The sequence below is a fragment of the Fistularia commersonii genome, chromosome 17 (assembly GCF_037954325.1).
Source record: "Fistularia commersonii isolate RoL2024-O1a breed Wild chromosome 17, RoL_Fcom_v1.0, whole genome shotgun sequence".
Classification (NCBI taxonomy): Eukaryota; Metazoa; Chordata; class Actinopteri; order Syngnathiformes; family Fistulariidae; genus Fistularia; species Fistularia commersonii.
The window spans coordinates 1,960,890-1,980,584 of NC_141300.1; the positions used below are offsets into that span (position 1 = coordinate 1,960,890).

At 50.6% G+C, this 19,695-nt stretch overlaps 3 protein-coding genes across 6 annotated transcripts; 2 read left to right on the forward strand and 1 right to left on the reverse strand.

Moving 5' to 3' along the window:
* The first annotated feature begins 1,950 nt into the window (after nt 1-1,950).
* clpxb (caseinolytic mitochondrial matrix peptidase chaperone subunit Xb) lies at nt 1,951-8,916 on the forward strand. 2 transcript variants are annotated; one of them, XM_086162863.1, is made up of 15 exons: nt 1,952-2,217; nt 2,766-2,843; nt 3,523-3,683; nt 3,778-3,892; nt 4,119-4,273; nt 4,348-4,507; nt 5,343-5,384; nt 5,796-5,972; nt 6,047-6,211; nt 6,502-6,590; nt 6,666-6,830; nt 6,909-7,208; nt 7,449-7,541; nt 7,626-7,732; nt 7,818-8,916. In XM_086162863.1, the coding sequence occupies exons 2-15, from the start codon at nt 2,789-2,791 to the stop codon at nt 7,906-7,908; spliced, it is 1,875 nt and encodes a 624-aa protein (XP_086018989.1). In that variant the 5' UTR covers nt 1,952-2,217; nt 2,766-2,788; the 3' UTR covers nt 7,909-8,916. The 2 variants fall into 2 exon arrangements, with proteins under 2 accessions (XP_086018990.1, XP_086018989.1); XM_086162864.1 differs by lacking the exon at nt 5,343-5,384 and having other exon boundaries at nt 1,951-2,217.
* Nucleotides 8,917-9,354: 438 nt separating this feature from the next.
* On the forward strand, nt 9,355-15,510 carry LOC147224708 (uncharacterized). Its single transcript, XM_086162889.1, has 5 exons — nt 9,355-9,481; nt 14,368-14,883; nt 14,950-15,096; nt 15,165-15,266; nt 15,329-15,510. Exons 1-5 carry the CDS (start codon nt 9,371-9,373, stop codon nt 15,461-15,463), a joined length of 1,011 nt encoding a protein of 336 aa, XP_086019015.1. The 5' UTR covers nt 9,355-9,370; the 3' UTR covers nt 15,464-15,510.
* A 13-nt stretch (nt 15,511-15,523) lies between these two features.
* Nucleotides 15,524-19,693, reverse strand: LOC147224709 (protein regulator of cytokinesis 1-like). 3 transcript variants are annotated; one of them, XM_086162862.1, is made up of 14 exons: nt 19,540-19,693; nt 18,682-18,814; nt 18,479-18,601; nt 18,162-18,395; nt 17,910-18,080; nt 17,675-17,824; nt 17,439-17,586; nt 17,223-17,359; nt 17,053-17,148; nt 16,741-16,887; nt 16,550-16,660; nt 16,365-16,460; nt 16,104-16,277; nt 15,524-15,792 (listed from the first exon to the last, which is right to left on the reverse strand). In XM_086162862.1, the coding sequence occupies exons 1-14, from the start codon at nt 19,548-19,550 to the stop codon at nt 15,721-15,723; spliced, it is 1,803 nt and encodes a 600-aa protein (XP_086018988.1). In that variant the 5' UTR covers nt 19,551-19,693; the 3' UTR covers nt 15,524-15,720. The 3 variants fall into 3 exon arrangements, 2 of the variants coding, with proteins under 2 accessions (XP_086018988.1, XP_086018986.1); XM_086162860.1 differs by having other exon boundaries at nt 16,104-16,460; XR_015107351.1 differs by having other exon boundaries at nt 15,705-15,792; nt 15,881-16,460.
* Nucleotides 19,694-19,695: the final 2 nt, after the last annotated feature.

A 19,695-nucleotide genomic window follows, 5' to 3' on the forward strand; every position in this document is an offset into this window, starting at 1 on the left:
ACCCTGATACTCCACCCTCCTCCTGATGGGGAAGAAGGTCCAGAAGATCCCGAGACCCAAGATGTGGAGACTTGATGACCACCTTCAGAGTAATGGAGAACTGTCCTTTGGAGGAGGGGGTGGGTTCTCTCCAGGTTCTCCATCTTCAGTCCAAAACCATCAGCAGGTTCGCTGACGACTGAACTGTGTGAGTGGTGCGATGTCTCTATATGTAGCCCTGTGATTGGTCGGGCTGGCCCTGCCTCTTGTCCAATCCCAGCTGGGATTGGCTCCAGCCTAAATCATCATTCAACGTAAATGCAAAGTTTATTTTCCAGATCAAATCCTGATAAACTGTTTTTTCTAATCTGACGTCCGTTGGAACGTCCATCTGGAAGAAGTCCACGTCAGTGGAGAATGTTGCAGGTAGAGCACACACACACACACACACACCTGAAACACAATAACGGGGTAAAACCATTTAGTTATTTTTCTTCGTTTCTTGAATTTTATGCTCCGTAGTCCTCCTGCCTCCGGTTGCGGCTTCAAACCTCTCATTCCTATGCAGGTGTGTCGTGAGCCTGATCCTGCATATGGACAAAGCACTTTGAGGGAATTTTTGCTTTTACAGAATGTGACGCGATGCTTTTTACCAGAAAGAAAAAACATGTAAGAGAGGATTATCTGGTAGTCATGACAACAAGCCGTGGGTCGGCCGGAGGCCCTGATCGGGCGCTCTGAGGGCCGTAAAACAAAACTCCGCTGCAAATGACACTGAGTCAAGACATAATCACAGTCCTCATGTTGCAAAGGGCTTGGCAGTGATGAGTTATCGCTGAGGCGGGTGGAATATGCAGAGGACAAGGTTTATCTGTGCCGTGTGATATTGTCCTGCTTACGCAGATGGACGGGGACACGTCCCGTTCTACTTTCTGCATTTTTTTTTCTTTCCATACTAGCTGCGTATCTGCTGAAACTTCTCCCATGTTTCAGATGTTTGTGGTGCAGCGGTGAAAGCTCATCTTTCCTAAGACCAAAGAAAAAAAAAATTGAGCGATGAATGCCGCTTATTATTCAGTTTTTCACTGTTCGGAGGCCCGAGGCGTCCTATCTGGTGTCACAATGTATGAGCTCCACCGATCAAAGTCTACTTTTTCTCTCCACTCCAATAAAGTGGTAAAGCCTATCGCAGCAATTCATGGTATCACATATATGTGTATGTATATATATATATATATATATATATATGCAATATATATTTCCAAGTTGGCAGATTATCAATCAGGTGCACTTGACAATAGCTGTTATTTTAATATTTTGTGCCTTGTAACTCAGCTATAGAAATAAATATGTTGGCATATTTCTAGTTTTTTGAATTTTGTTTAATAAGGGAGAGGCGATTTTCAAGAACTATTATATCCAATTTGTGTTTGTTTTATACACCTGTAAAACCCACATCAGTGTATGTAGGGTCTTTATGTATGTTTTGGAGTCGTTAACGCATGTCTATCTTTGCTTAAAAAAATATATATGATGAAACATTGAGGGCAGTTGAATCATGATATCGCAGTAAATAACAGCCGGCAGTCAATCATGCTATCACAGTGATACCCAGATCCGAGTATATTTGGCAACAGCTATTTCAAGGACGCCCGGAAATTGCAATTATCATAATGAAGTTAGGTCATTTGATACCGATCGCCTGTCTAGGTTATTGAATTATTCGAAATAAAAAAGATTGGCTTGACTACATTGAAAAAAAAAACTCGTGTATCGTTACAATTTGATTATTTCTTTATCGCAAAAGTAGGCGGCTGAGGTGTCCGTCACATCCCGAGGATCACGTGAACGCACCACACGTCGGGGGCCCCCGGACTGCTTGCTTTTGAGATCTCCAAATATGCGGATGGGCGCAGGCGCAGTGAGGACGAACGGAGCCGCCATGTTGCTTTACACCGTCACTATGGTTAGCAAACGTCCGCTAGCTGCTTTAGCCGGCTAGCTAGCCCGGTATCGTAACGACCTACTTCACAACAGCAGGCGTTACATCACTGCGTGTCGCGTCTCACCTGGGGAACACTGGCCCGAAAGCCGACGCTCACCGTTCATGAGACGGACGCCGTGGTTCTACTATGTTAGGCGAATTGGTCGCCCTCGAGCCGAGATAGCTGCGTCGTGTTAGCGCGTCTTAATTCCGAGTTCCCAACGGGGCTGTCAAGACTGGTTTCACCGCTGCCCGTGAGTACACCAGCGGGCTAGTTACATTCTGGTACATCGCCTGGTAGCTAGGTTAGCTTGCGTGCTAACCGGTGAATACAAGTGTCCTAACCACCACCCGTGTCACGGAGCGATCCCCCACCCATGGGAATATTCGCCCTCCGACCCCCTCACTGTAGCCGAGGGCCTCTCCTCCACTCGCGGGGGGGGGGGGGGGGGAATGCTCGGTGGCTCGGGCCTAGCTCAAGTGGCTAATAGAAACTTGTTCATGTAGCCTTGCTAGCTGACATTGTTTATTCTTGCCATTTAATTTTAGTATCGGGTATCCAGGGTGGGGGCGGCTGGCTTCCGAGTTGATAGTCTATTTTAGTGTTCTCAAATCGAGAGCGATGACAGATATTGTGAGCCCCCCCCCCCCCATCCGGTTGAAGACACGCTTAGCTAATGCTAACAGTGACGCCGTGGTTATGAAAGGTCTCATGTTCACTGGCCTCGATTAGCTTCCGGCTAATGTAGCGGCACCGCCGCGATCGTGGACCGTAATCCCGTCTCTCCTTCTTCTCCCCCAGGACTACCCGTGAAAAGCAGAGTTATGTCCTGTCCATGTACTTCGGCTGCGAGGTTGTTCCTGAATACCGCCCATAGAGGTGAGGGGAAAGTAACTTCACCCCCGTGGCGTGACATTGTCCTCACACACACACACGCACACACACACTCAGCACAGAGTGATTGTTTTGACAATGGTGTACAGCGGCTCTCCGGGAGTTTTCACACCGGCTCAAGTGGAGTTTGAGTCTGACAGACATTGCTAACATCCCGGCGTCAGACGACCCACAGGGAAGTGTCCCACCCGATGCTTAGCAGGTTGTTGCGTAAGTAAACAAACACATAGGGGGTTTGGCGTGTGCCAAGCGGTGACAACTGCAGCTCAGTAGTTCTTCATTCACTGGGCTTAAAATCATCTGAAAAGAAATGTCATTTTGAATTTTATTTATTTAAAACTCGCAACCCAGCTGTCTGACGACAGTTCCCATGTAGAGTAGGTGTGGACCACCACTCTTTAAGATGATCTACAGAATCTAAGCATCTCAGCGGTGAGGAAACACTGCCTTGCACAATCTTCAGCTCAGTGTTGGCGGCCTTCTGCCTCGACCGAGTTAGGAAGCAAGGGTTGGTCTTGTGTTACTAGGTTCTGGTGACACAGTTCAGTCACGGCTACAATGTTCACATGTGAGGTAGTGATTTACGTCGCTTTAATCAAGTTTTTGTTGTGTTGGCCTGCTTCACGCAACGTCCTCTATGTGTTTCTCTCTTGGGTGCTTCTAGGATTGTCCTGCTCCAGGATCCAGTTCTTCTCTCTGACCCGTCAGGGTTCCCGGGAAAGTCACCTACCCCCCCGCGTCCGGGTGAGGTCGTTCTCAGAGACCGCGGTTTGCTTCGCCTCCAAGGATGGGACCACCAAGGACAGCGGGAGTGATGGGGGGAAGGTAGCCGCCTGTGTTCACACGCTTATTTATTTATTAATCTGTGTGTTCCGGCCCGTTTGTTTTAACCCGTGTCGACGCCGTCGTGTCGCCGCAGAAAAGCATCAGCGAAGGGAAGAGGTCCTCTGGTTCCGGGGGCTCGGGAAAGGGAGGCACCCAGCTCCGGTGCCCGAAGTGTGGAGACCCCTGCACGCATGTAGAGACCTTTGTATGTGAGTACGGCAGCGACTTGAAGATGGACCTGGTTTATGAAACAGAAGTGGAAGCCGGCCTCTCCTCTAATCCACGCTGGCTCCGAATGGTGCTTTGCCGAAAGTATTAACTCGCTGTCATCTGTCGGATTAGCACTGACCGCAAAACCGTCAAAAAAATAGAATAAACAGTGAACTTTTGCTGCTGTAGGTGAAACACGCAAAACCTGTCTCCTCCTCCCTGCAGCGTCCACACGGTTCGTCAAATGTGAGAAGTGCCACCACTTCTTTGTGGTCCTGTCCGAGACGGACTCCAAGAAGGGGCTGAACAAAGAGCCAGAGTCGGCCGCCGAGGCCGTGAAACTGGCATTCGCACAGAAACCTCCCCCTCCCCCGAAGAAGGTGAGGGAGCCCCCTGGAAGCGAAGGGGAAGCCGTTGCTTCCGTCGCTGACCCACCCTGCCTTCTCCTGTGCAGATATATGCCTACCTGGACAAGTACGTGGTGGGACAATCCTATGCAAAGAAGGTGCTGGCGGTTGCTGTGTACAATCACTACAAGCGCATCTACAACAACATCCCCTCCGGAAGCCGGCAGCAGGTGGAGGTGGAGAAGCAGCCCTCGCTGACGCCCCGCGGTCAGTAGATCCCAATGTCTGCCCGCAGCCCGGCTATATCGCGCTCGCCCTCTAAAAGCTCTGCAAGGCATCGGCTCTGCGACTAAAACCCCTCGTGACCTTTGACCTGGTTTTGGCGGTGAAAGCTTTCAGATTGCGGACAGAGTCCGAAAATGGGTCGGGCGGTGTAATCAAGTGAGGAAGGAGAAATCAGAAGCGTCCTTCCGACCGTCTACGGTCAGATGTTTTTTTTTTTTTTACAGATGCGAGACTCGGATAGGCTGATTTATGCTGGACGTTCGGTCCTTCTGTCCGGCCCCGGCCTCTCCACTTTCTGACGAACTTTTTGGGGGGCGCCCGTGTAGCCTAGCAAGCAGTACCGCCAGACGTCCTGGTTGGCAGTGTCACACAGCAAACGTAACCTGGCGACAGTGTAACCACGGAGAAGAATTCCCCATCCTGCCTTGTTTCTCCGAATGTTCACAACCAACGGCTCTGCAGCCGCCATGTTTGTTATTATCTGAACCCTGCTTGACACGAACGTAGCTTTTTACATCTGGAACCTTAGCGTGAATTAGCCTTCGCGCTTGCAGCCACAGAGGTGACCCTTTGGCTGGAGTTTGTGCCCGATCGGGCGACTCTTGACCTTTTGAATGAATTCCAGTTTAAAAGCAGGTTCGGTCTCCGAGGCTGCCGCTCAGAGTGCCGTCTCGTGGCTTTGGTTCCTCACCTGTATTATTTGGCATTTGTTGGATCAGCGGCTGACGGTGTGAGCTTCCTTTCAGGGCTGTGATTGATGAGCTCCAAGTGGAAGCGTATTGATTTGAGCACTCTCATCCTCTCCCCCCCCCCGTAGAGCTAGAGATGAGAAGACGAGAGGATGAATACAGATTCACAAGTAAGTGATCGGGCCTCTGCGGCGCCGCCTCGGCCGGACAGTTCTTAACCCACCGCCCCTGCCGTCCCTGCACCCTGTAATCCGCCGCACAAATGCCAAAAAGTACAGACGGTGGAGGCTCTTCGGCTCGACCCTCGTCTGTCAGCCTGCCGCGTCAGTCAGTTAAAAAAAAAAAAAAGAACAAACCGATCCGCCTGGTCGGGTTGTTCGCTTCTGTTGACCCATTGGCCCGCGTCAGCAGCGAGGTGATCGCGCCCCTTCCCGAGATTAGGCAGCCTTCTGACCGACATTCAAATCTCAACTCTAGATTCCCATCGTTCGCGCCCCCGACGTCAGACTCAGATCCTTAGCTCTGGTTAGCGGGCAGCTGCGGCGCCGAGGCTAACGCCGCTTGCGGTGTGTTTATCCCAGAGCTGCTGCAGATCGCCGGGATCAGCCCCCATGGGAACGCCCTGGGAGCCTCCATGCAGCAGCAGACCAGCCAGCAGGCGCCGCAGGAAAGGAGGGGCGGCGAGGTCCTGGACTCCATGCATGCTGACATCAAGCTGGAGAAGAGCAACATCATCCTCCTGGGCCCGACCGGCTCCGGTACGTGCCGCTGGTAGCCGCTCGCCGCTATGGTGGAATGCGGTGGATGCTAAGGTGGATCTGCCGTCCCACAGGGAAGACGCTGCTGGCCCAGACGCTGGCGAGATGCCTGGATGTCCCCTTCGCCATCTGTGACTGCACCACACTGACCCAGGCCGGCTACGTCGGGGAGGACATCGAGTCGGTCATCGCCAAGCTGCTGCAGGATGCCAACTACTCTGTGGAGAAGGCACAGCAAGGTGACGACATACGCTTCCTTTTGGTTTGAGGGACTCTTCAGGAGTCGACTCTCCCGGGAAGGCGCTGATCAGCTGATGAGGAGGAGGGTGTGAGCGGGAAGGTCTGAGCGTCTTATCTGCTCCCACGTCTGTGTTTGGATCACTTTCATCGCCTTCTAAGGCGGTGGAATGCATCCTCTGAGTGAAGCAGGAAGTGGGAACACCCCCAACGGGGTTCATGGCAAGGACGCGCGGGAAGGCGCTGCTAATCTGAGAAGCTCCGCGGCTGATTTCTGATTCCGTGTTCCCAGGTATCGTGTTCCTGGACGAAGTGGACAAGATTGGCAGCGTTCCCGGCATCCACCAACTGAGAGACGTGGGAGGAGAAGGTGTCCAGCAGGTCAGCCCCGCAGCCTCTAAGACTTGCGCCGAGAGTCTGTTCCACGCCACCTGACCCGTCCTCTGTGTCTCCCAGGGGCTGCTCAAACTCCTCGAGGGGACCATCGTCAATGTCCCCGAGAAGAACTCCAGGAAGCTGCGAGGGGAGACGGTGCAGGTGGACACCACCAACATCCTGTTCGTAGCGTCGGGTGCCTTCAACGGTCTGGACCGGATCATCAGTCGGAGGAAGAACGAGAAGGTGTCGGCTCCTCATCTTGTCCTGAGACCTTCGGCGTGGACTCCTGGAAGCTAACCACCACGTGTGTTCCTCCCGCAGTACCTGGGTTTCGGGACGCCCTCCAACCTGGGCAAGGGCCGGCGTGCCGCCGCCGCCGCCGACCTGGCCAACACTAGCGGGGAGACGGACACGGTGGCGGAGATCGAGGAGAAGGACCGGCTGCTGAAGCACGTGGAAGCCCGGGACCTCATAGAGTTTGGGATGATCCCGGAGTTCGTGGGCCGCCTGCCCGTGGTGGTTCCTCTGCACAGTCTGGACGAAGACACGCTGGTGCAAATCCTGACTGAGCCACGCAACGCCGTGGTGCCCCAGTACCAGGCGCTCTTCAGCATGGACAAGGTAACATCTCCTGTCTGCTGCGCAGGTTCTCCATATCTCACACACGTCATTGGGACTTAAGGTCAGGATCTTTGTAACCTCACACACACATTAGTTTAACCTCCTCAAACCGTCATTCATCTCAAACATCAACGTCCTAAAGCCGTAGAGACTTCGTGCATCCACAAAGTCCAAGGTTGACCTCCAGCTCCCTTCGGACCTGGAGGTTTTGGACGTGACACGAGTGTGTTTTTGTTCCAGTGTGAGCTGAATGTGACCCAGGATGCCTTGAGGGCCATCGCCCGGCTCGCCTTAGAGAGGAAGACCGGCGCCCGCGGGCTCAGGTCCATCATGGTACGAGGCCACGCAGCAGAAGCTCGCTTCTCCGCACACATTGGACGACTTCTCTGATTTCATGTCTATGTGTGTGTCCTGCAGGAAAAGCTCCTCCTGGAGCCCATGTACGAGGTGCCCCACTCCGACATCCTGGCCGTGGAGCTGGACAAAGATGTGGTCCAGGGAAAGTCTGACCCCAGATACGTCAGGTCAGTGTCTCAGATCGGACCCGTATGTATGTGTGTGTGTGTGTGTGTGCGTGTGTTTTAAAATGCTACGTCCTGCCCCCCCCAGAGCTCCAGCCAAGGAGTCTTCAGACGAGGAGTACGACTCTGGCATTGAGGAGGAGAACTGGCCCCGCCAGGCAGACGCTGCTAACAACTAGAACCATGTCACCCATTTCACCGCTACACACACACACACACTCTTACACACAAACACACACACACACACACACATCTTTAATCCGCAAGAATCTCTGGACGCCGACGCCGGGCCTCCTCACGGCCCCAGACGGCCACGCTGTGGACGGTTGTTTGTTTTAACGGATTCCTGTGGACGTGGCGTCCGCGGTCCCGAGCCTGGCCCCAGGCAGGGGGTTCCTTCATGGAATACTTCAACCTCTGGGGGTTGTTAACATTTTATCTGTATGAAGATAACGCCATTTTATTCACAACAGGATTTGTAGCTGGTTTGTTTTCTTCCTCTGTGGTGATGGTGAAGGGAGGGGGGGTGGCCAGGCTGTACCAAACCGAGACAGTAGGAGGAGGCGAGCTAGATGTTACCATGTGGAAGGGACGCCTCCTGTCGGACACTCGGCGCCGTCATCTTTCCCACCTGTACCCCAACCGCCGGCATAGGGCACCCAACCCCCCCCCCCTCACCAGCACACCAGAGACTGGTTTTGTAACGTGGAACACCAGCGCACCCATGGAGGCACGGTGGCCATCTTTCCTCAAGCCGCCACGGGTCTTCTCCACCCTAGGGCCAGTCCGTTATTTTTAGCCCCTTGGTTTTCTCCTCCTGACTCCGCCCCCTCATAACTGCACCCCTTCCTAACTCCGCCCCCTCCTAAGCCCTGCAAGTTCTTCCGCTCTGGGTCTGCAGAACATCCCAGCACCAGAAGGTTTCTTCTCCAAACCCTCAAAACCCCTTCAGGTTGTCTACCATGTATGTCCTCGCCACCCCCCGCCCCTCCGGTGATGTGATATCCCGCTCCTCATTGGTCCCCCTCGGCTCTAAAACGCCACCTTTTCTTTCACCCTGCTGTTCTCCGTCCCCAGAGGTCTGTTACAGAACCCCCCCCCCCCCAAGGTTTGTGCTCCTTAAATTTATTGTGATTGTTTAAAAAAAAAAAATTATAAATAAACTGTATATCTGTATAGAATTTAAAGATGCTTCTTTGGTGGTTTGTCTTTAAATCACATCTCCCTGGAAACCCTCCTCCGACCTTTGACCTCCTCCACTGCGAGACCCTGAAACACCTCGCACGGTTCGGCCGAGACCTTCGTCTAATCCAGTAATCTATTTGCCAACACCTCAGCGTTCCACCTAATCCCATGCACGTGCGCGCACAACACACACTGGTACCTGAACGCTGCTGGTTCTGGTGTCAGGTATCCACGTGCACATGTTTCGCAGGTTCTCAGCAGGTCCAGCAGAGACCCAAACATAGATGAGAGGGTGACTGACAGCTGGGAGTACTTGCAGTACTTCTCGTAGTACTTGTATCGGTGTCACGGTCGCCTCTAAATGGCTGCGGTGAGGTCAGAGGCTTAGGGTTCGGTCACGTGACCCTCCTGAGTCATTTGCTCCACGGCGTGCTGGAATACCAGCAGGTCAGTACGATGAGCAGCTTGGAGGACGTGCCGTTTCAGACCCCGCCGGGACCACTGGGACTTCCGGGACTGCCAGACATCCAGCTGCCGGACTGCTGCCGGATTCTGCAGGAAACCGAGGTCTTGTAGATAGAAACCCATTCGAATGACTGTTATTTTGTTATTTTACATATATTGTTCTGCTCCCTTCTCAGCCAATTATCAGCCTCCATCTAACCTACTCCTCTCACGCCGTCTACCTTCCTGTCCTCCCCTCCATCCATACATGTCTGACTATCTCCAGAACATCTAGCATGTGCTGTCCTTCCTGATCCTCTCCATCCTTCTCATTCCCAAAGAGCAACCTCCACATTTAATCCCTGCTTCCTGTCTTCTCAATGTCTCCAAACCACACTTTCACACCTTTATTGAACCCCAAAAAAAATTAAATTTAAAATATATATATATACACTGTTTTCTTTTAAATACATAACATAGTTTTAGAATTTGGGTAAACAAATATATATAAGTATATTTACATAAAAAATATATAAATATAGATAAATATAACTTTAGTATTTCATATCAAAGTTATTCATTTTAGAGGGAGCTTTATTTGTTTTTGTAGACCTAGAAAAAGCATATGACAGGATGCCAAGAGAGGAACCCTGGTATTGTATGACGAAATCTGGAGTGGCAGAGAAACATGTTAGACTGGTGCAGAACATGTATGCTCGCTGTGAGGTAGTGCCACGGTGTGCTGTAGGCGCAACAGAGAAGTTCAAGGTGGAGGTGGGACTCCATCAGGGATCAGCTCTGAGCCCCTTCTTTTTCGCAATGGTGATGGACAGGCTGACAGATGAGGTTAGACAGGAATCCCCATGGACCATGATGTTTGTAGATGACATTGTGATCTTTATGAGAGCAGAAAACAGGTAGAGGAAAATCTAAGGAGGTGGGGGTATGCTCTGGAAAGGAGAGGAATGAAAGTTGGTCGCAGCAAGACAGAATATATGTGTGTGAATGAGAGGAACTCGGGTGGAACGGTGCGGCTACAGGGAGTGGAGATCAAGAAGCTGGAGGATTTCAGGTACTTGGGGTCAACAGTCCAGAGCAACGGTGAGTGTGGAAAAGAGGTGAAGAGACGGGTCCAAGCAGGTTCAAATGTGTGGAGAAAAGTGTCAGGGGTTCTATGTGATAGAAGACTATCAGCCAGAATGAAAGGAAAGGTGTACAAGACAGTGGTGAGACCAGCGATGATGTATGGACTAGAAACCGTTACAATGACGAAAAGACGGCAGGCAGAACTAGAGGTTGCAGAGATGAAGATGTTGAAGTTCTCTTTGGGAGTGACCAGGATGGATAGAATCAGGAATGAGTCCATCAGAGGAACAGCACATGTTAATCATAGTGAGACGTAGTGAGAGGATATAAAGTTAGTTAGTGTGACAGGAGGATACAGAGAATAGGGTTAGATGGAGAAGGCTGATTCGCTGTGGTGACCCCTGAAGGGAAAACCCAAAAGAGAAGATATATATTCAAAATCAAAGTTACTCATTTCCTTTTATTACACTTTTACTGAACCAAAGGAAAAAAAAAAGATATGTTTGTGTGTGTGTGTGTATGTATGTATTTGTGTGTATGTATGTAGGTTTGCTTATGTGTATTTATGAAAATGTATGTATTTATGTGGATGTGCTGATGTATGTATGTATATATTCATGTGTATGTATGTGTGTTCACTGTGTGTGTATGTATGTATGTATATGTATGTATGTATGTAAGCATATATTTATGTGTGTGTGTATTTTTGTTTGTATGCATGTGTGTATGTATGTATATGTGTTATTATCTATGTACGTATGTTCATATATGTGTGTGTATGAATGCGTGTATGTATTTATGTATGTATGTGTATATTTATGAACATAAGTATGTATACATGTTTGTGTGTATGTGTGTAGTATGTATGTATGTTTGTGTGTGTGTGTTTCTTTGTATGTTCGTATGCCCATATGACCATACATACAACATACATACTTAGACATATATACACATACACAATAACATACACATACATACATATATACAAACACACATACATACATACATACATACACATACACACACACACACACATATATATATATATATATATATATGTGTGTGTGTGTGTGTTCCGATTACTGTAGTAAAATAAACTGATAAATAAAAGTATGTTGGACTGGTGCAGGACATGTATGCTCGCTGTGAGACAGTCCTACGGTGTGCTGTAGGGGTAACAGAGAAGTTCTAAGGTGGAAGTGGGACTCCATCAGGGATCAGCTCTGAGCCCCTTCATGTTTGCAATAGTGATGGACAAGCTGACAGGTGAGGTTAGACAAGAATCTTCAAGGACCATGATATTTGTAGATGACATTGTGATCTGTAGTGAGAGCAGGGTATAGGTTGAGGAAAAGCTAGAGGCGGAGGTATGCTCTGGAAAGGAGAGGAATGAAAGTCAGTCACAGCAAGACAGAGTATATGTGTGTGAATGAGAGGAACTCAGGTGGAACCATGAAACAGGGTTGGTTCAAGCAGGTTCGAATGGGTGGAGAAAAGTTTCAGGGATGCTATGTGATAGAAGACTATCAGCCAGAATGAAAGGAAAGGTGTACAAGACAGTGGTGAGACCAGCTGTGCTGTATGGACGAGAAACTGTTACAATGACGAAATGACAGGCGGTCACAGAGATGAAGATACCGAGGTTCTCTTTGGGAGTGACTAGGATGGATAGGATCAGGAATGAGCACATGTTAGACGTAGTGAGAGAGGATATGAAGGTAGTTGGTATGAGATATATATATATATATATATATATACACTGCTCAAAAAAAAATAAAGGGAACACTTAAAAAACACATCCTAGATCTAAATGAATGAAATATTCTTATGAAATACTTTGCTCTTTACACAGTTGAATGTGCTGACAACAAAATCACACAAAAATGATCAATGGAAATCAATTGTATCAACCCATGGAGGTCTGGATTAGGAATCACACTCAAAATCAAAGTGTAAAAACAAACTCCAGGCTGATCCAACTTTGATGTAATGTCCTTAAAACAAGTCAAAATGAATCTGTGTTGCTTCCTGAGTGGACACTATGATTTCACAAAAGTGTGACTGACTTGGAGTTACATTGTGTTGTTCAAGTGTTCCCTTTATTTTTTTGAGCAGTATATATATATATATGTATCCTCCTCTCTCACACCAACTACCTTCGTATCCTCTCTTACTACGTCTCACTACGTCTAACATGTGCTCATTCCTGATCCTATCCATCCTAGTCACTCCTACAGCCTCCTTCAGATGAAAAACTGCCTTAAAACCATGTGGCAACATCCCAGATCCAGACGCTGGCATCTTCTGGACTATATCTTTGTTCCCCAAAGAGACAGACAGGATGTGATGCTGGAAGACACAAGACCCGAGTTCCTCTCCATCCTGCAACAACTTCACAATGGAGTGCAATCATGGGAGGGCTTCGGTCAGAGCCTTTCAAGGTCAATGTTGGGGTAAAGCAAGGTTGAGTCCTGGCACTGGTGCTCTTCAACCTCCTCCTCGTAGACCTTTAAGGGACTTTACAAATGAATTCTTAAGGAGCTGTAAAATCTGGCCAGGCTGAGGTGCTGGCAGAGCAACCTGGCGAGCTACCTGAAACAAAGCAATTGAACAAATCAACAATATCTTCATTCAGAGGACAAGACGTGCACGACGACACCAGTTGGATAAATAACTCTAAATACTTTGAAGACAAAAGATTTTATTTCATTCATTATTAATAATTAGTGGATTTTTTTTTCTAGTTTTGAATTCAAACTTCTTTTTCTTTCATCAATATTTTGATTTAAAACGAGTAATCATGAATAAGGGAAAAAAAAATGTAATTGTTGTATGCAAAAGAATTTGTCTTTACTTTTCAAAGTGTGTAAAATATATATTTATACATTTTATTTAATTCATTGATCAACTATTTAATTGTTTTATTGCTTTAACCCGCCAAGACTATCTGGGTAAAGACCCAAAGTCGTTATCAAAAACACACAGTATAAATTTCTAATTCTAAAATAAAATAAATACAAAATAAAGCAAAATATTTAAATTTAACTCCATTTGAAAATGTAATTATTCAATCATTTTCCTTTCTTCAAATAAGTGTGATCATTTTGTCAGCAAATCAATAAACTGAACATTCAGTGGGAGTTTGGGTTCTTTTTTTGGCTATTTTTTTGGATTATTATTGATAGTTGATTGACAATATAAGAATAAGAAGTACAGAAGTCACAATTTTGATTTGAAAGTGAATAAAATGAAAAAATAAATATTCAAATTTAGTAGAACACCTGGATCTTCAGTTTAATCACAAATCAGAAGATAGTTTGAAGAGCGAAAGGTGAAGGAGACACTGAGAAGACAGGAAGCAGAGATGAAGATGTGGAGGTTCCTCCTTAGAAGTGAAGAGGATGGAGAGGATTGGGAAGGAGGCCGTCAGCGGGACACCACGTGGCAGATGTTCTAAAGTCGGGCTGAGATGGTTCAGACGAGAACAGAAGAGGGATGTAGAAGATCTGGGTAGAGGGATGCTGAGGTTGGAGGGGGTCTAGAGGAGGTTTATAGACGGAGGAAGAAGATGATGATCAAAATGTAATTGATGGTTTGACCGATCGGTGGCTGTTGTCCTCAGGAACGAGGAGATCCAGATTTGAACCAGTGATCGAAAAGCGAGCACAGTCGAGGACAAACATGTTTACGCAACAACTCATAGTAACCTCCGTGGACCCGATGCTCAGAAGATCCACCTGGAGAACAGCCTGAGGAACCTGAGGTTTATGGATCGGGGGAGGAGGAGAGGGTCAGATAGAGGCAGATGATTGGCTGTGGAGTAAAAGCGGACGATATGAGTGATATGATTGAAATGTGAAGGTGGCCTTCTTTCTCTGGAACCTCCTGAGAAGAACATCTCTCCTTCTTCTTCTCCTCCGCAGTACGACTTCAGCCTGGAGAGGCAGATCCTGCGGGGTCATCCTCTGCGACCGCCCCCGTCCTGCCCGCCCTTCTGGCTGCTGCCGCTGAGCCCCGAGGCCATCTTTGGCCCCCCGCGGCCCCGGAGCCACAGCCTGAGCTCGGCCGACATCCGCCCGCGTCGCCGCTCCGTTCGCTTTCTCCCATCCTCCTCCGAGGACGAAGGCGGCTACGGTGAGGACAACGAGGGCTCGTCCCCCGAGGGGCGCCCCCGGAGCGCCGCCCCGGGGGGCCCCCGGCCCCGGAGCAGGGGGTCAGGCGCAAAGCCAGGACCTTGCGAGGGCCGGCGAAGCGCGCGGGAGCGCAGGAAGCCCGTCGGACACGAGCCGCAGCGCTCCCTGCCCACAAGCCCTGCCCCGTCCGGGCGGAAGACCTGCAAGAAGAAGCCCCTGAGGACCCCGCCACTGAAACCTCCCTGCAGGCTGCAGCAGCAGAGACCCTCATCTGCAGGGCCTGCCGTCAGGAACCAGAGGAAGAAGGTCCGTCCAAGTTCTCAAACTCCAGCTTAGTTGTTTAGCAGCTTCTGACCTTCTGTCCGCCCCCAGGGCCCCCGCGGGTTCCTGGACCTGGAGCTCCTGTCTGCGCTGAGCCCTGAGGAGCGGGAGCTGCTGGAGCAAGTCACAGAGGGAGGCTACCCGCTGCGAACCGCTATCCTGGCGCTGCAGAAGACCGGCTACCGCAGCCCGGAGAAGGTGAGGAAGGACCTCCTCCTCCAGAGATGAATCTGCAGCGTCTCATTCTACTCACACCTTCTCCGCAGATCTTAAAGTACCTTGTGGCCAGCGACCGCCTGTGCGAACTGGGCTACGATGAGGCCCAGGTGGAGGAGGCCCTGGAGATGTTTCAGAACTGCGAGAGCAAGGTGTGTGCCCCCGTGAAGATCCACCTCAGACAGCTGAGGTCTAACGCAAGCTCCTCCTTCAGGCGGCGGAGTTCCTGCGCCTCCTCACCCAGTTCAACGAGATGGGCTTCCAGCAGAGCGCCATCAAGGAGGTGCTGCTGGTTCATGAGAACCACCGCGAGAAGGCTCTGGAGGAACTGATGACGCGCACGGCTTGACCTTTGACCCCCACGTCGCCCTGTAGAGAAGAGGTTGAATAAACACTTAGGAGCTGGTGGTTTTTTTTTCTTCAAAGCTTTATTTACAGGTTCAGTTAAAAAGTGGCGGTCGGTCCGGCAGCTGTCATTCCAGCTCCGCCCGCGGATAAAAATTCAAGCGGGCGGCTTCTTTTCAAAAACATCTAGACATCGAGGAGAAGACCAGGAGCAGCAGAGGCCCTTTGGGAGATATTAACAGGACGGGGAAATGCGGTTCCTCACTGATGGCCCACAGTGGAGTTGAGCAGCCCGACCTTCACGTTGGACTTGGAGGCCTTGGAGAGGTCCCTCTGCCAGGAGACAGACACAGGCAGTTAGAGACGGGCTCAACATCCGGTCTTCTCCAGGTTCCTCGGGTAGTCACAGAAACAACTCTACCTCCTTCCCTGTTTGCAAGGGTAGCCTCGGAGTGCGGGACCTCTGCCCCTACAAACCGTCAAGACACCAACGTGGCCAGATGCTTTTCCACATCATTAGCTGATTTTTTTTCATCTCCTTTCTGTTGTCCCCACCCCAGGGACTTTACTTCCTGGATCCAGAGCAGATCCACCCATCGAGCCGCTCCTAGCTAATTACCGAGCGGAGGTGGAGCCACATTTACCGCAAATTCTGAATAGGAGCCGGCCATGGAGTTAAAGGTGAAGGTGCGATCTTGGGCATCCTGGGGTCCGAGGATGCCGGCCGGAGTGTTCCTGTTGAGGTGCGAGATGTTCTCCTTGTTCCGGTCCAGTGCACGCGGGGTCCTCCCGTTTCCGGGGGGCCTCAGGCCCAGAGACTGCGGGGGAGACAGTACAACGGCATGCGGTGAGAAGGTGTATCCAGGTGACCTCCAGGGATGGAGCGATGGCGGCGAAGCGCCCACCTTGCTGGCGGAGAGGGGGGGTTTCTGGGCGGAGGTCTGGCACAGGGTTCCCCCCAGGAAGCTGTTGGGGGTGGAGATGGCCGAGCTGCCGATGAGCTGAGGGTTCAGAGGGGGTGGGGGTGGGGGGGGTCAGCAAGGCTCGAGGCTTTACACATCACAGCTGCCTTGGGGCGGCGGGTCCTCACCTTCCTGACTTTGCTTGGGGTGGGGGTCCCCAGGACCCGCCTCTTGGACGGCGTTCTGACTGCGGTCCCGTACAGCATGTCCTCCTGCGTCTGCTTGCTTTTTTTCAGTTGCTAACCCAAAAAAGAAAAAAAAAGTGTTAAAAAGAAACAGCAGAGTGGGGGTCCAGGCGACGTGCATTCAAACCACACACCCGCTCCATCTTCTCCCGCTCCTTCTCGGTCTGGTGCTGGTCCCACTGCTGCTGCACGTAGTCCAGAAACTTCTGGCCGTGCACCACGAACTCTTTGCCTTGCTCTTCCTCCCAAACGTCGATTTGGGCCTTCAGACTCTTTTCCAGCTGTGGGGGGAAAAGGGAAATGTTCAACATCCGGTAATGCTCGAGATGAATCAGAAGGTAGTCTCATGCGTGTGGCGGACCTCCTGACCAGGACCAGCTCCCCAAATCCTGAGCTCCACCTGGTGAAACCCGCTTCCATTAACACGTCGAAGAGAAAAGACCAACCTTGGGCAAGCTCTTCTGCAGGTCACTCCTCTGCTTCTCCTCCTTGAGGAGATTCCCTCCGCGGTTGTTGAACCTGGAGGGGTCGCAGGCCTTTCTCTGTGAAGGTTAGCAGACACAGGAGGTCACATACAGACACCGTGCCCCGCCTGAACACCGGAGGGAGAACTCACATCAAGCTCCAAGTACAGGGTCCAGTTCTCCTGCCACTTTGAGATTCCCTCAAACAGCTCCTTGTGGTCCTCGAAGTACTTTTTCAGAGTTGAGATTTCTGCCTCGTGCAGATTGAGGAGCTCTTCTGTGAAATTCTCTTTAGAGAAGAAACACGACCCCTGTGAAACCCAGGCTCCATGGGAGGCAGCAGGTCCCTGCATTTGACGTGTATTCACCATCGTGATAATGAAGAAAGGCCTGCTGCTGCTCGGGGCTGTAGAAGCACTTCTCCCAGAGGACCGACATCTCAGCCCTGATGGTCTCGATGACACTTTTCATGCTCTGCATTTTCAGCCGCTCCAGGCGCTGGACTTCCTCCTCGAGCTGGATGCGGGTCGGCAACACAGTCAGAACCTCGCAACGAGGTCGGAAATCTACAGCTGGACAGATTGATCTGGCGGCGGCTTCTTACTGCTGCGATGTTCTTCTTCTTTGAGTGCTCCATGTGCTCGGACAGGGGTTCCCTCTCCTCTTCGGGGATCCTGAGCCTTTCCCACAACTCCTGGACCTTCGTCCGCAGTTCTGAACAGCGGACCTCCTTCTCGGCCTTGTGCTCCTGTAGCTGTGGGCCGTGCGAGAACAGACAGTTGTGCTGCAGGAGTGACTGCCTCACCGAAACACCTAAACCTTGGAAGGGAAGCGAATACCTCAGCGAGGAGTCTTTTCAGTGCGTCGATGTTATCGTTGGACAGACAAAAGGCCTCCTCATCTTCACACATCACGTCCACTTCAAAACTGGTCTCCGCTTGACGCTCCAGGTCCTCCATGAGGGTAGTGACCTCCCTCTTCACGCTGACAAATTCATCATGGCGGCGATCCTGAGAAGAGTTGGGTGATTCAGTCGCAAACCAGAGTTCTCATAACGAGTAGGTCGATTAAGACAGCAACGTGGTAAACACCTTCTCCTTTGTGAGATCTTCCAAATAGAATTTGTAGGACTCCAGGTGCTCCAGCGACGGGACGGCCTCGTGGTCGATGCAGAAAGGGGTGGTGCACATGATGTCACACAGCTCTCGGTCTCTGTCAATCAGCGCTTTGAGCTCCTCCATTCTCTGCTTCTTGTGCCCTGTCATCACTTCCAGGCGGGTGCGACTGTTCTTCTCCATCTGCAATATGGTGCAGCCATCCTCCTCCTTGGGACACATCCGCAAAGTTAGCGAAACAAATCTCTTCACAGGAAAGAAAGAGGAGTACGTGTGTCCTGTCTAAAGTGTACCTCAAAGGGGGGCAGCTGGAGTTCACTGCACAGGAGACTGAGTTCCTTGTGACAGGACTGGATGTTTTTGAGGAGCCTCTTTTTGAGCTCCTCCTCCTCAGCAATCATCAGGTCCAGCAAGCCCTTCAAGGTAATGGGTGTGGGAAGATGCACTGTTAACTCGGTGAAGCCTGCGGGACTTGGCAGAGGACCCCGGGACCCACCTTGATGTGCTTGTGGACATCGTTGGTTCTCTGGAGGCGCTGCTCCTCCGGGATCCCTATTTCTTCCCAGATGTCCTGCAGCCGGACCAGGGCTCGATTGAGGTAGGCGACGGATTCCGCAGCGTGCACCTCGCTGCAAGACACACGCACGTCATGTGACACCAGCCAAACCAGTCGAACTGCGGTGGAGGAATTTTCAAAAAACCAACGGCCGTTTGAATGTGGAGAAAACGTGACGGAGCCTCAACTCCTTCTGAAGAGCGGTGTAGCATTAGCTAACCGTGACGTTACGCCAACCCAAATTAATCGGCCGTGACGTTACCCCAAACCAAGTTAGCTAGCCATTACGTTACACCAAACCAAGTTAGTTAGCCGTTACGTTAAGCCAAACCAGCTTAACTAGTCGCTACGTTACGCCGAACTCAGTTAATCAGCCGTGACGCAACGTCAAACCATGTTAACTTGCCGTGACGTTAGGCCAAACCAAGCTAGCTAGTTGTGACGCTACGCTAGTTGTGACGATAAGCGAAACACAGTAGGCTCGGTGGTTGTGACGCAATGCCAACAGAAGCTAGCTTGCTGTGACGTTATGCTGCGTCAAGGCGATTAAGGTAGTCGTAACGTTTGGCTATCTGAAATGTGATGAGACTTCAGTATAGAAATTATACTAGTCGAAAGTGGTCAATGTGACCCGGACGTGCGGCTTTCTTCGTCCGAACGCGACACAAGCCAAGTGTGTAACAGCCAGCCGATGCCCGCTCTCATATCAACGGGCTCCGGCTGTTCGAGATACAAGCTAGCGGTCATTACATCGGGGAAGACGGTTTACCCGTTCACAATTACCCCAAATATACTCACCTCACTCTCATGTCGTCGCTGTTGGGAAGTGCTCTCTAAAAAATAAAAAATAAAAACACGGTATTTCCAAACGCAAGTGGAAGCGCCGCCGTGCTCTTAGTCTCTCCGTTCCCCCCCTGAGTCTGTCGCATCGACACCGTTTGAAATTCGCAACGG

Coding starts and splice junctions, on each gene's coding strand:
- clpxb (XM_086162863.1), top strand. CDS start 2,789: ATGTCCTGTCCATGTACTTCGGCTGCGAGGTTGTTCCTGAATACCGCC. Junction 2,844..3,522: donor CCTGAATACCGCCCATAGAG/GTGAGGGGAAAG, acceptor GGGTGCTTCTAG/GATTGTCCTGCTCCAGGATC. Junction 3,893..4,118: donor GCATGTAGAGACCTTTGTAT/GTGAGTACGGCA, acceptor TCCTCCCTGCAG/CGTCCACACGGTTCGTCAAA.
- LOC147224708 (XM_086162889.1), top strand. CDS start 9,371: ATGAGCAGCTTGGAGGACGTGCCGTTTCAGACCCCGCCGGGACCACTG. Junction 15,097..15,164: donor GCTACCGCAGCCCGGAGAAG/GTGAGGAAGGAC, acceptor CCTTCTCCGCAG/ATCTTAAAGTACCTTGTGGC. Junction 15,267..15,328: donor TTCAGAACTGCGAGAGCAAG/GTGTGTGCCCCC, acceptor CTCCTCCTTCAG/GCGGCGGAGTTCCTGCGCCT.
- LOC147224709 (XM_086162860.1), bottom strand. Junction 18,396..18,478: donor TCCAGCTGCCCCCCTTTGAG/GTACACTTTAGA, acceptor ATGTGTCCCAAG/GAGGAGGATGGCTGCACCAT. Junction 16,661..16,740: donor AGCGGGAGAAGATGGAGCGG/GTGTGTGGTTTG, acceptor TTTTTGGGTTAG/CAACTGAAAAAAAGCAAGCA.